At 47.1% G+C, this 12,821-nt stretch overlaps 1 protein-coding gene across 1 annotated transcript; it reads right to left on the minus strand.

Annotated features, from left to right (window-relative positions):
* Positions 1-19: 19 nt before the first annotated feature.
* LOC129215874 (ATP-dependent RNA helicase DDX19B) lies at positions 20-11,890 on the minus strand. Its single transcript, XM_054849805.1, has 12 exons — positions 11,740-11,890; positions 10,719-10,767; positions 10,251-10,304; positions 9,219-9,354; positions 7,134-7,226; positions 6,381-6,483; positions 5,501-5,615; positions 5,144-5,321; positions 4,464-4,701; positions 3,228-3,390; positions 2,324-2,515; positions 20-1,915 (listed from the first exon to the last, which is right to left on the minus strand). Exons 1-12 carry the CDS (start codon positions 11,794-11,796, stop codon positions 1,854-1,856), a joined length of 1,440 nt encoding a protein of 479 aa, XP_054705780.1. The 5' UTR covers positions 11,797-11,890; the 3' UTR covers positions 20-1,853.
* Positions 11,891-12,821: the final 931 nt, after the last annotated feature.

Raw genomic sequence — 12,821 nt, forward strand, 5'->3', positions numbered from 1 at the left:
GAAACGAGCAGAGGCATGGTTCAGTATGTGGTCTTTATTCCAATTAAAAGTACATTAGAAACAGCACACAGGACCAGCAGCAGCTTTCATGACAATTCAACCCAATACTCTGCTGTCACGAGGTCATTCAGCTGTACTATTAAAGTAGGTGATTGAAACAAGTCTTCCACTCGACACGCAAGCACTCACTCACCTGCCACTTTAAATAGGTTTCCAACAGAATAAAAATAGATACACCCCAGAATACAAAAAGTTTAATTTTAACAGGTTTTTTTTTTTCTTTTCACTAAAGCCTTTATACAAATTGATAAAAGGGTGCACAATTTCCTAAAATTTTAGGTACATTTTAAATGAGCCTTTTTTTACTTGGTAAAAGGATCCATGTTCCTGTCTTTGAACAGAATATGATGGCCAAAATTGCAAAGAAAATTCCTAGTTAAATTTACAATTTATACATTTGTTTTGAAGTGATTCCTGCACCGAGTAGCAGGCCGATGGCTGCTCACGCATGTCCCATTTTCCCCAAAAAAGAGCTGTGCACCCTAAGTTCTAGTTCAGGAGCCTCCTTCTCCTGGAAACCGGGCTGGGGGAACAACCCACAGGCTTTCAGTTGTGCGCATGAGAATGGTCCCAACCGCACTAAAAGCCCGAGCACAGAAGTTGTAAATCTTTCCTTCTCCGGCAAGGATCACCCTGGGGCGAGGGACCGATGACTTACGAGCACAATGAAAGTGGAGCGCTTCCCGTCTGCAATTTGGCTGAGCAATTTAACTCAAAACTCTGGTACTGAAACATACTGTAACAGGTAAATTTGGTGTTCGAAAGGTATTTTTTTTGGTCAATATCAGCTATCATGATTTTTTATTTTCTTTTATTCCTATTACCCATCGGTGAAGCCCAGCAGTTCTGTACGTTATTCACGCGGAGCTTCACAGCAGCATCTTAGAACTGGCACCACCTGCCTAAAGGTGACTGACCCCCACTCCAACAGACATTAGCATTTTATGGAGGTGAATTTATTCAGAAACTTAATTTGTACAGTTCCCTTCGTACTGCCCCTCCCTCCCCAGCCCACCCACCTACCTACACCTTGGCGAGGTTTAAACGCTTCAGATGAACTTCTCGAGTCCGTACTTGAGCGCTGTCACCACCGCACTGCTTTATGTATAGTGGCCATTCTAACAAAGCAAGGACAAATTAAAAGAAAATACTGCCCAGCAAAAGCAACACAGCACCTGTGTTTGCAAGTATGAGCTACTGGAGACATCCTTAGGACAAATTTTATGTAAGGAAAAGCAGGGCAAATCCATCAGAAAGCCAGAAATGAGTTTTAAAGAGCTCAGGGGAGCGCCAAAGAGAATGACATCCTATTTTGTACAAGTTGAGTTTTTAGCCAAAAACCAGCTGCCTTGTTTGTTGTTGGGTTTTTTTGAGTTTTTTCTTCTTCTTTACTTATGTCCATTATATATTTGGCTGCTGAATTTTAACTGATCAGGTTAATGCTGACCTTTATTCCGATTAAAGGCAATAAAGCTTGGGTTTTTTTAAATTTGTTTTAGATAATTCCATACTGCCCATTTTTTGGCAAGCGTATTTCTTAGAATTCAAAAGATCTTCCCGTTTTAAGGCTAAACTAAGAAATGTTAAAAGCTTCTGTAAACATTTTCTCTTCCTCCCCGTAGTTGCACAATTTGAAGTCCAACTGCAATTTCTAAAATGAGGTAATTTTTGTGTACTCATATCTTAGAGTCCTTTTCGGGATGAGCTGAGAGGCGTGCCAATCTGAACGCTGATCCAATTGTAGTGGGAGAGCTTCCACAGCAGGGTTACACACCAGTTCCAGCAGCTGTACTTCAGTTAGTTATCTTCTCAATTTCATCCAAGTCGTCAGTATCCAATTTGTTTATCTTTTTGTCTGGGAAAGATGAGAAATAAGTCAGATTTCGTAACACAGAGCAGAGAAAGGACAGCTGTTTTCTTCAGCTGGTCTTGAGGGGTTTATCCATAAAACGTTCGGTCAGGTTTTAAAACTACAACATAAAACTTTGGGCTTTTATCAAAGGCCCACCCAGGTACTTGGCTCTTACCCATCTCCTGGAACCATCCGTTTTAAGGACTATCCAGGTAGCCAGCAAACAGACAACTCAACTTATTTCTGCTCCTGTCACAATCCTATGTGACGCTACACAAAACGCAGCTGACGTGCTCTTCCGCAGTCGGTTTAAAGCTCAACAACTATCCGTTCAATCTGCCCAGTAAACAGCTAGTCACAATTCTGCAGAAATAACATCTGATTTTAGAGATGAAGTCTGAGGGTACGTACTGAAATGTTCCTGGATTCTGTTGAGAATATTCATGCTGTGCTTGCTGTCCACCATGTTGATAGCCAGTCCTCGCTTGCCAAAGCGACCTGTACGGCCAATCCGGTGCAGGTAAGTCTCGTTATCTGGATTCCCGTCTTTATCCACAGGAAGGTCAAAATTGATAACAACAGAGACCTGCTCTACATCGATCCCTGATAAAAAGAAAGCATCAGATTACACAGCTGCATTTAAACCACTTGACCCGCCTGCAGCTTGGTTACCGGCAGAATTTCCAACAGCTTTCAGAGAGCTGCTGCGTGGCTGCCTCCACACCGAGCGAAGAGTTAATAGCCAGTCTCAAACTCCAAAATGGACCTTTCCCACAATATCCTTATGGCATACTTTGAAATAAAAAAACATCTAGCTCTTACACCAGAGAATCCCACTGAAATGGCTAACAGAAAAGCAGTCAGAGATGCTTTTACCAGCACTTACAGGTTTTGGAAACTCTCCTCTCCAAAGCTGTAAAGGCCTCAAGGTTTTTTCCAAGTTTTATGTTGTCTTAACTGTTCTAGGATGTCCAATTGCAACACAAATTCCTACTGGAGTTCAAGATTTTGCAGATTTCCGTATTTTGGAACATGTTTATTTTAAACGCCACGGGTCAGCAGTACAAGCCAGGCTGTACATTCCCACAGAACGGATTTTTTCCTCTCAAGTTGCAGGAAGCCTACAAGGAACCCTGGCTTTGCCCACAGGCACCTTTATCTGCACAGACACAGCCAGCAGCCCAGGAATTACTTTAAGGACCCTAATTTCTCCAGACTAGAACACTTGAGGATACAAATTCTTTCTGCAAGCTGGCCAATGTTCTTAGGAACCACCGATCCCGCCCCTCGCTGGCCCGGCTCTGCCATGCCCTACCTCTGGCGCAGACGTTTGTGGTCACTAGCACCTTTTCTTTGCCCTCTCGGAAACGCTCTATCACCGCAGCTCTCTGTTCCACCATCATTTCCCCACTGAGCAATGCCACCTGATGGCCTTCCTTCGAGAGCTCCGCCGCCAGCCAGCCGGCTGTCTTCCGAGTCTGAAACACAAAGCGAGGCCTATCTTTGGGAGGAAGTTTTAATGCTGTAAAGTGGGAACAAACGTCTCTGGGATCAACTGGGAGTGCCATGGCTGCTCGGTTTGTGTGTCTCTAAAGGAAACAGCTCCTAAGTGCTGTGCCTACCCCTGCTGCATTACAAACTGTGCCCCCAGCTCTCATGTCAGAACTAGGAAAACATGCATCTGCCACCGCAGGAGCCTTGTTTACGAAAAAATATGCATTTTCTTTGTGCTCTGCTCCTCAGCTTTCACTCTATGAGGGGTTACCTATGTATGATAAAGACTGACGACCATTGTCAAGCAAACAAAACTACTCAGCTTGGAAAATGGCAGGGTTAGAGCTGAATGCAGTTGTGAAATCCAACAGAAGCTCTGCGCAGTCTTGATTTAAACAGTTTCCCATTATGATGGTTTTCCGAGCTGCAGTTATGTCTGATATTATTACATCTCAAAAGAGCATCAAAGCAGACTTCTGCAGCAGACCCCAAATACAGGTTTTGCCTTGTCTGAGCTAGCTTTACGTGGCTGTTCTGGTGCTGTCAACATTGGTTTTTAATACAAGTTATGGTGGTTTCCAGAAAAAAAGAAGTCTCAGTACGATTCACAGGAGACCCCAGAGATGTATCACCAATTACCCAAAGGAAATAGAGTCCCAGGAAAAGCTATGTATCAGCCGCAGAACTACAAGACTTGCCCATCCCTCATTCTGCTCTATTTTTATCTACTTTCCAACCCCAAAACATTTTTGCTTTTGTTTTGGGGTTTTTTTTCAGTAGTTCTGAGTAACACTTTGTTTTGGAAAACTATGGGTTCCTCTGATCTTTGCTTCAGAGGACTTCAATAACAAAAATGACCTGGATGGACAAACCCAGAGAAACAAAGTAGCTAGTGCCATCATGGCTCTCAAGATTCCACTCAGAGGGAGCCAGAAAAGCCAAAGAAAAGGGCAATTTGTTTTCTCGGTTTCTTTCCGAAAAGCATGCCTGGCCAGGTTTTTAGCACTAGCAGAGACTAAAAGGGTTGTTGAGACTAACGTTCCCCAAAAGGACTCACATGGCAGAAGATCATGGCCTGGGCAATGGTGATAGCGCCGTAGATATTACAGAGAGCCTGGAACTTCTCATCTCTGTTATTGCACAGAACGTAATACTGCTTAATAGTGTCCAGTGTCTCCTCCTCTCGCTTCAGTTTGATAATGTTTGGGTCAGGAACAACTTTTTGAGCAAACTTCCACACAGAATCCTCAAAAGTGGCTGAAAACAGAAGCATCTGGCAGTCCCTGGGGAGCATTCTGCAAGAGAGAGCAAAATGGGCAGGGTTCCCACACAACACTGTCGCCCCCCTGATATCCTGATGGGATTAATGCTACGGGCAAAGCAGAACAGTCACCTCAGAACCAGTTATTTCAGTGGCTGGAAAGACTAATGCTAATCTTACCAACACCTGATCGTTCCCTCATGGACCAGTAGCATCCAGACTTGCATTCTTAAAAATGAATAAACCCTGCGCCAGGGACAGGCTTTTTATTCTGTAAGAAAATGAAACTGCTTGTCATCCCCTGACATTCTGCCTCTATTAACCATCTGGATTAGAGCTAAATATATCATTTTAATCTTGTTACTTTATTGGTGAAGAAACCAGTCAAGAATCTAGCCCTGCTGTCCCCACGTTACGGAAGAGCTATAATCGAAAGAAACAAAAATCACCTCGGGCAACGTACGCCGAGCCCTTACCTCTGAATGCGGATGCTCTGGTCCTGATGGCCCTGGGTTGCTATCATCACGTCAGCCTCATCCAAGACAAACACTTTGATTTTCTTGGGATCTATAAATTTCAGTTTGGAACACCAGTCCAGCACCGTGCCAGGTGTGCCGATTACAATCTGCTCGGAGATCTTCTGACCTCTCTCCACTGCCGAGACAGAAAGGAAAGCTTTCCTAAGAGGGCTGTACAAACAGTGAAACACTCTGCCCCTCTCTGAACCAGCCGCTTTCACCATCTGACCACTCTATTGTTCGTTTACTGTATCGCACCCAAGGAACATCAATTTTCTCTTTTACAGGCTGCTGGCAACATTTCACCTTACTCACATTTATTGCCTCGGACAGCGTACGCAAGTTTCAGCTCCGGGTAAAACTTTCCCATCTGTTCAATCACTTTTCCTGTTTGAAGTGCCAGCTCGTACGTTGGGGAAAGGCACAAACACTGGAGGGACAGAAGGATAACGTGTTCGAGATGACCAACATCCTGGGCAACACTATCACACTTCCTTTTAAAAATCCTTATTATTGCAGTTTTCCTGAAGATGAACATGTGAACAGCTGAACAGTTTCTGAAAGCCCCTCAGTTCTGCCTTCTACTGGCTTTCTGCATTCAATACTGCTCCTCAGGCTTGAGAGTGCAGATGCTGTGCTAGGGGACATATGTGGACAGTAGTGACAAGTAACCTAGCGCCTACAGTTAGTCTAAGAGATAAGAATGGCATTTTTTTAAGGAAAGAATTCTAGCCTTGATAACAGTGCTCAACTCTTAAGGAAACTGGGTTAAAAAAGCCTCTTTCTGGGAGTTCTCTGCTCTGTTGTCACAGATATCTTCTCTTCCATCCTAAATTCCACTTACTTAACCCCCTTCAGCATGCAATATTTCTCTGATTTAATTTCTCCTGGAATGATATTCCCCCTCCCCCCGATTTAACTCCCCACAGAGCAATGGCGTCCTGAGTGACGCAAGACAGGGACTGAAAGGAACAAGCTATGAGCAAAATCCACGTCTTTGCACTAAAGGCATTTTGATAGAGTCCCCGAATCACCAGCCCCTGCTAAGCAGTTTACAGAAACAGCATCACAGAGATGAGTTCACCACACTATAAATTTACCACTGAAGGTCTCCACAGAAGCCCAACCTCTTCACTAGGTGGCACTGCACCACCACGAACGCCCCCCCCAAACAGTCATGTCCCTGAAACTTTACCTGTGGATACTTGTTCCCAGGTTCAACCCGACTGAGCATGGCCAGGACAAAGGCAGCTGTCTTGCCAGTACCGGACTGAGACTGTGCGATCAAGTTCTGTGGGCTGCAGAACATACAGCAGGCATGAGCTCAACCGGATGAACCGCCTGGACAACGTATTTGTGGGGTTGAATGATAAAGAAAACGCAAGTGGCATTTTAATACCTTTTAGATTTACCACTGCTCCGGACTGGTGCCTAACTTGACCAGCTACGCTTCTGCCCTCTACCAATCTCTTTCAGCACCTCTTGATTATGGAGATTTGGAAGGAAAACTGCAATTATCTGTCAGTACTTTTCTATTTTGCACATCTCCCCCTAGTGTCTTAACACTTCATACGACTCAGTTTAGGGGTGCGGAGAGGAAAACCAGCCACGCAGGCAATGCAGCGTCTCAACTACTCCCACCCACCATGGATTTCTGGAGCTATGTTCCACAGCAGCCTTATTATTTCTCCCCTACACTGACCAGGAAAATTGGATTGACCTTGGCTGAACTCAGCGGCACTGTGTGTTCAGTACCTGCCCTAGGAGGAGGAGGACAAATCCAGGGCTGCTTTCACATAGTTGGTGACCACAGAAACACCATGACACTGTGGGAAGCCTTTCACCACAGCCCAGACAGCTCCCCCATCACCATCTTCCCGTCCAAAGTTCAGCTAAATCTTTCAAATCCTTCCTATACTGGAAGGGAGTGGAAAGTACGTGTACATACGGTTCAGCAAGCATCATGGGCAGGGCGTTCTCTTGTATCTTAGATGGTCTGTTGAAGCCCATGGCGTAGACACCTTGCAGGAGCTGTGGTTTCCTGAAAACAGAGGTTTTATACCGTGACCTATTAAAGTACATTTGGTTTTCATTTGTGTATAAAAAGGTGAGAAAAAGCCTTGCAACCAGACCTAGAGCTGCCCCCCTCCATGTCCCTGCTATAATTAGACCGGTGAAGTGACCTCGAGCAGGGCCTGGAAGCTACAACAAGCAACAGCAGAAAGTCTGGAAAGAAGTTTTTCAAAACCTTTCATGGCTACAGGGAAAACCTTGTGTCACAGCTCTAAGGCTAGCGCTGGGCTTCTTGTTCTAAAGCAGCTTTTCAGACAATCCCAGAAATCCCAGAGCAGAGAGCATTAATCCTGTCCTTTAGGCCAATCCTTTTTCCTTGGCCACACCTAATCTCAGCACCAAAATTATCACTCCTTGAAGACTCAAATATGGGACAACGCAACCTCAGTATACGAGGAACAGAGTAAAGTGTAATGTCACAAAAACACGACAAGGCCTTCAGTAAGTCGTGACGAATTCCGTAATACAAACTGACATCCTAACACCAGAGCGATACTGGCTTACTGCACAAAACTGGTAAATGACCCATCAGCCCAGTTCGCCGTGACCACACCTAGTGATCCGTGGTTATAACCCAGCACTCAAACTGAAGCATGCAGTGACACTGCTAGTCGTCAAACGTGCATCAACTGCTTTTTCTCAAGGTAGCTTTCTAGGCTTAGCAGACACTTGTGTAGACAAGGAGCTCCAAGAACAACCTAAAATGCAGGTTATGGTGCTAGCGAACTCTGAGCCGATGACCTCCAAGTGCCTACTGGAGTGCTGTTAGTGGTGCTCAGAAGCAAGGGCTTTCCTTTCAAAGCAGGTTACAGGTTTCCTGCCCACCATTTCCTGCTGTTATAACTTCCCATTCAGCACAACATGCTTTTTAAAAATCATATATTCCTTTCAGACGATGGCTGGAACAAAAGCTCTTTGAAAACGTAACCTCGTGCTGCTCAGAAGCAAGGACATACAAAGCCCAGCTCTGCAACAGTTGCCAAGGATACACCAAGTCATAACAAAATGAAGACTCAATTAGTTCGGCTGCCCCCATCATTAACTCACTAGGATTGTTTGGCTATTGAAAGATGGGAATTAGTCTAATGGGCACTACAAGACCTCAGCTTTTTTCATAGACGTTCAGCCACTAACGTTAACAAAGTGAAACGACATCCTGACATTTCACGGTGAGGAGTCTCGTCGGCTCCGATTTCCCCGTGGAGCTTGCAGAAGGGCAACAAACCTGAGACCATCAATATAGCCAACAACAATCCCAGCAAGACAGCCTCTTTAGCAGATTAAAAAAATACATAAATCTATCATGCCTTAAATACAGCTATCGTCGCTTGAAAGCTCCTCTGGTAAAGGTATTCTACAGGAAGGGTCAAAAAATACTAACACTAGTAGTCTCTCCAGTACATAAATCCGACATCGCTGGCAGAGAAAAGATAAGCTTTTCCCTTTGTACTATTCACTGCTGATGGACCTTCACAAACAACTGTCAGAGACCAGGAACAGAAGGCAGTTGTGTTCATTACTTCTGCCAATAAAACAAATCTCGTGTTTTCCAAAACAGCACCGTGCTGCTGGGACACCTGCTCCCAGCCTCCCTGCGTTCACTGGAGACCTGCTGGCGAAGTAACGATGGCCATGGAAGGACAACCCTCCCTCCTCTGTTCATCCAGCTTATCACACGCAAGCTCCGCTGCACATTCAGAGACCAAAAACCGTAAGTTAAAATTCAGAATACCATTGCTAGAGCTGATTATAGAAAGCAATGCTAGCTCCCTACCAGCTTGGACTTAAAAGGAACTCATTTCAGATAGAAGCCTTCAGAAAACACCAAGATAAAATAATTCTCCTTGCATTTAAATAATTCACTAATTTATTAATGACAAATTTGCAGTAACTTGAAACAGAAACCCATGAACTTTTAAGCGATATCTGCTACACAGCCAGAAAATCTAACAGGACTTACAGTCGCAGTTCCTCAAAGGACTTTACAGAGTAGAGAGGCGACGTGGGATCCCTCTGCAGCACCTCCACCTGATTTGTTGTGTCAACCAAGTTACTGCGGATTAGCTTGTTCAACAAGGACTGGGCAGCTCTGTCCTCTGTTGAAAAAGGAGGTAGAAAAAACCCCATTAAATCACAGCCTGTTTCAGGTGTTGCTCCCACTGAAACACTGCACTACTGAGCCAGTTAAAGAGGATAAGATGCATCCAAAAACTGAAATTCTCTATTACAGAACAATGCCTAAAAAAGCCGAAACTTCCTGAATGAAACATCTATCAGGATATCCCAGAGAGTTACACGTAATATTTAGGAAGACAAACCAGAGCAAGCGCTATTTTAAGGGGGACCTTAACAGCTACACGACTCTGCTTATGTACGATATTATAGCTTAGCATCTGGCTGCGGGACAGGGTTAAAAGCCTCTGTTATTATCTGAGGTGTGGGCAGACACCTTTCAGGTGTTTGTTTGGTTTTCTTTTTAAGGAAAGTTTGAGGACAAATGGTACTTTGAAAGATTCCAGGGCTGAAATGCAGCAAGGGCTGAGGTTAAGTGAGATTAAAACAGCCGGCTGAACTGCTGCACTTGGGGGTTTTGCTAATAAATCTGTTTTCTAAAGCAAGTTTCTCTTAAGCCACCTTCTGAAGGACTGAGAGCCGTTACCCACCTCTCAACAGCCATTTCATAAACGCAACATGTTGGTTGCGACAGCAATTCCAGCTCCAGGTTATCCAACTGCTCCTGTATCCAGTCCTGCCTTTGAGAATACTGCTATCCCCTTATTCCTCTCCACTCTAATCCAGGAGTCTCGCAAGTTATTACAGGGCAATAGCTTTAAAAGTATTATGGAGGAAGGACATGCCTTACAATTAAGTCCTTGGGGCAGGACACAAGATCATCCATCCTGAGACATAAGGCAGACTTACTTTAAGTATATATGAAATTAATTTCTTTTCAACATTCCTTGCCAAAGGTTTTTTTCAAGAAGGCACTTACCCTTCTCCTCATCCTCCGTCTTCTCTACATTGTCGTCTGCTTTGACAACAGCACCTAAATTAAAACAGATGAGTTTGGGGCAGATGTGAGGTCAGGCCCGCAGAGTTTTAGGGTTTGAATATTGTGGGAAAAGCTGCAAAACAGCCCATTTTCCTGATGAGAACCCTGCTCAGGAGAAACCCAAGGTATGGCTTGCTCTGTACGGCCACATTGAAGTTTATCACCCACAGCAAGAGATTTTGCCCACACAGCTCCTTTAATACATCAAAACACAATTTTAAAAACTTAGCCTAGCAGAACAAGCACTCGACCCAGATATTTAGTCTACGCTGCTGTTTAAACTTAGCTTTATGTTTCCCTTTTCTGGAATTTCTTAACTAATCAGGAATTTACTTTGGCAGCAGTACTCCAAACCCAACAGGAAAACATCACGCCCCTTCGGAGACCGTCAGAGCAGCTGTAACTCACCATTGGCATCTGGTTTGGTTTTTTCTTCCTTCAGGTGTAAACCGCTCAACTACAAGTGAAGAAAAACACAAAATCGGAGTCACTCAAAGGCTACCGTACCTATGTTTTACTGATGGCCTGGAAAACCTCAGCTTTCGTCAAGGCTTCCAGATTTACCAACCACTAAAACTACTGCACAGGCCCCAGCAAAAACCCACGCTCAAAGGCAAAGGAGGTGAAGTGAGTGAGATTAACTTGATTTCACGAGTTTTCAGGCAAATACAACTTCTTCGAAGCTGTAATGACAACACGGAGAAGGGGACTGTTTTCTGAGCCTGCCTCTCTGCTCCCTGATAGCTCTGCTGATGGAAAATGGGAGAAAATTTGCATTCCAGGATGGAAAATGGAGCCAAGGGCAGTGCTGACACAGGCTGTCCCAGGACAAGCCCCTCTCCCTGAGGGTTTCTTTTACCACCGCCCCGAGGGTCTTCCCACACACTTCAGCAGGAGGAAAAAATAAAAAAAACCCAATGCCTCAAACAAATCTAGATCTTGTCACAAAAAAAAAAAAAAGGAGAGAAAAGGGGATTTTTTTTGGCCTCTGGATGAAGGTGATAACCTCTGAAGCAGTGCTGCTGACAGGGCTGTCTGGATACGGGGTGAGGGGGAAGGAGAGGGGCCTCCCTGCCCTTCTGACACTCAGAAAATGAAGGGAGAAAGGAAAGACATTTAAAAACAGAAAGAAAGGGGTACATTTTGCTCCTGGAAGGAAGAGCCCGAGCCCAGGCCCAGGGACGCCCGGAGGCGGTGCTGCCAGCAGGGCCCCGCCGCGATGGGGAAGGCCAGGGGCCTCCCTGCCCCTCTTAATGCGCCAGAAAAAGAAAACGAGGAGAAAAGGGGTTTCCGGCGCTCGCTGTTTTATGTAAGGAGGCGGCGGAGCCAGCGCAGCCCCGGGGGCCCCGCGCCTCAGGGCCGGGCCGCCGCCAAGGTTTCCCCCCCCCACATCCCCCGCGGCCGCCCTCCTCCCCGCTCCCCTACTCACCGACTCGGCCGCCGCCTCCTGCTCGTCCACGGCCAGGGCCCAGGAGTCGGTGGCCATGTCCGGGCCGGGGGGCGCTGGCGCCGGGCTCGCCGTGAGCAGCCGCAATGGCGCCGGGCGCGGGAAGGGCGCTTGCGCCGCCCGCAGTCACCGCCATCCCCGCCCACCCACAGCCCTCAGCGTCCCGGCGGCAACCGCGGCCTTGGCGGCGGCGTTCCGGGAGAGACGCGTTCCGGCCCCCCACTGCCCGGGGGGTGACAATAAAGAGGGGACAGAAATGGCTGAGGGGTCGCTGGTCCGTCCAGGGCTGTGCTGGGGGGGGCCTGGGCTGGTCTTGGGGTGCGGCTGGGGGTCAGGGCCTGGCCCCCTGTACGGTGTGGGGCTGGGGGTCAGGGCCTGGCCGTGGTATGGGGTCAAGCCCCCTGTATGATATGGAACTGGGGGTCAGGGGCTGCCTTGCTGCCTGGTGTGGGGTCCAGGCCCCCTGCGTGGTGTGGGGCTGGGGGGCAGGGCCTGCCTCTGCCTGGTGTAGGGCCTGGCCCCCTGTACAATGTGGGGCTAAGGGTCAGGGCCTGGCCTTGGTGTGGGGTCTGGCCCCTTGTATGATGTGGGGCTTGGGGTCAGGCCCTGCCCTGCTGCGTGCTGTGGGGCCTAGCCCTGTGTACGGTGTGGGGCTGGGGCTCGGGGCCTGGCCCCTGCATGGTGTGGGGCTGGGGCTCAGGGGCTGGCTGTGCCTGGTGTGGGGCCTGGCCTCTTGTACAGTGTGGGGCTAGGGGTCAGGGCCTGGCCTTGGTGTGGGGTCTGGCCCCCTGTACGGTGTGGGGCTGGGGGTCAGGTCTGGCTCTGCCTGCTGTGGGGCCTGGCCCCCTCTATGGTGCGGGAGCAGGGCTTGGGTTTCCCCTGTAAGGGAGTCCCTTTGGGAGCAGAAGCGCAGGGGAAGTCACGCAGCGGCTGTGACATTTGTGAGGGAGCCGCAGCTCTTGCTGTCTCTAAAATAGAGATGTAGCTGAAAAACAAGGTTGTAGAATGAGTCACGGAGGTGTAGAAGTGGCAAGAACATGGAAAAGTCGTTTGTGTCCCGTCTC

The sequence above is a fragment of the Grus americana genome, chromosome 21 (assembly GCF_028858705.1).
Source record: "Grus americana isolate bGruAme1 chromosome 21, bGruAme1.mat, whole genome shotgun sequence".
In the NCBI taxonomy this organism is placed as follows: Eukaryota; Metazoa; Chordata; class Aves; order Gruiformes; family Gruidae; genus Grus; species Grus americana.

What these genes read in the sequence shown, in the direction of transcription:
- LOC129215874 (XM_054849805.1), bottom strand. Translation starts at nt 11,796, where the DNA reads ATGGCCACCGACTCCTGGGCCCTGGCCGTGGACGAGCAGGAGGCGGCG. An exon ending in CTGGGAACAAGTATCCACAG is followed by an intron (nt 5,616 to 6,380) that starts GTAAAGTTTCAG and finishes CTGTCCCTCCAG; the next exon opens with TGTTTGTGCCTTTCCCCAAC. An exon ending in CAGAATCCAGGAACATTTCA is followed by an intron (nt 1,916 to 2,323) that starts GTACGTACCCTC and finishes CATCTTTCCCAG; the next exon opens with ACAAAAAGATAAACAAATTG.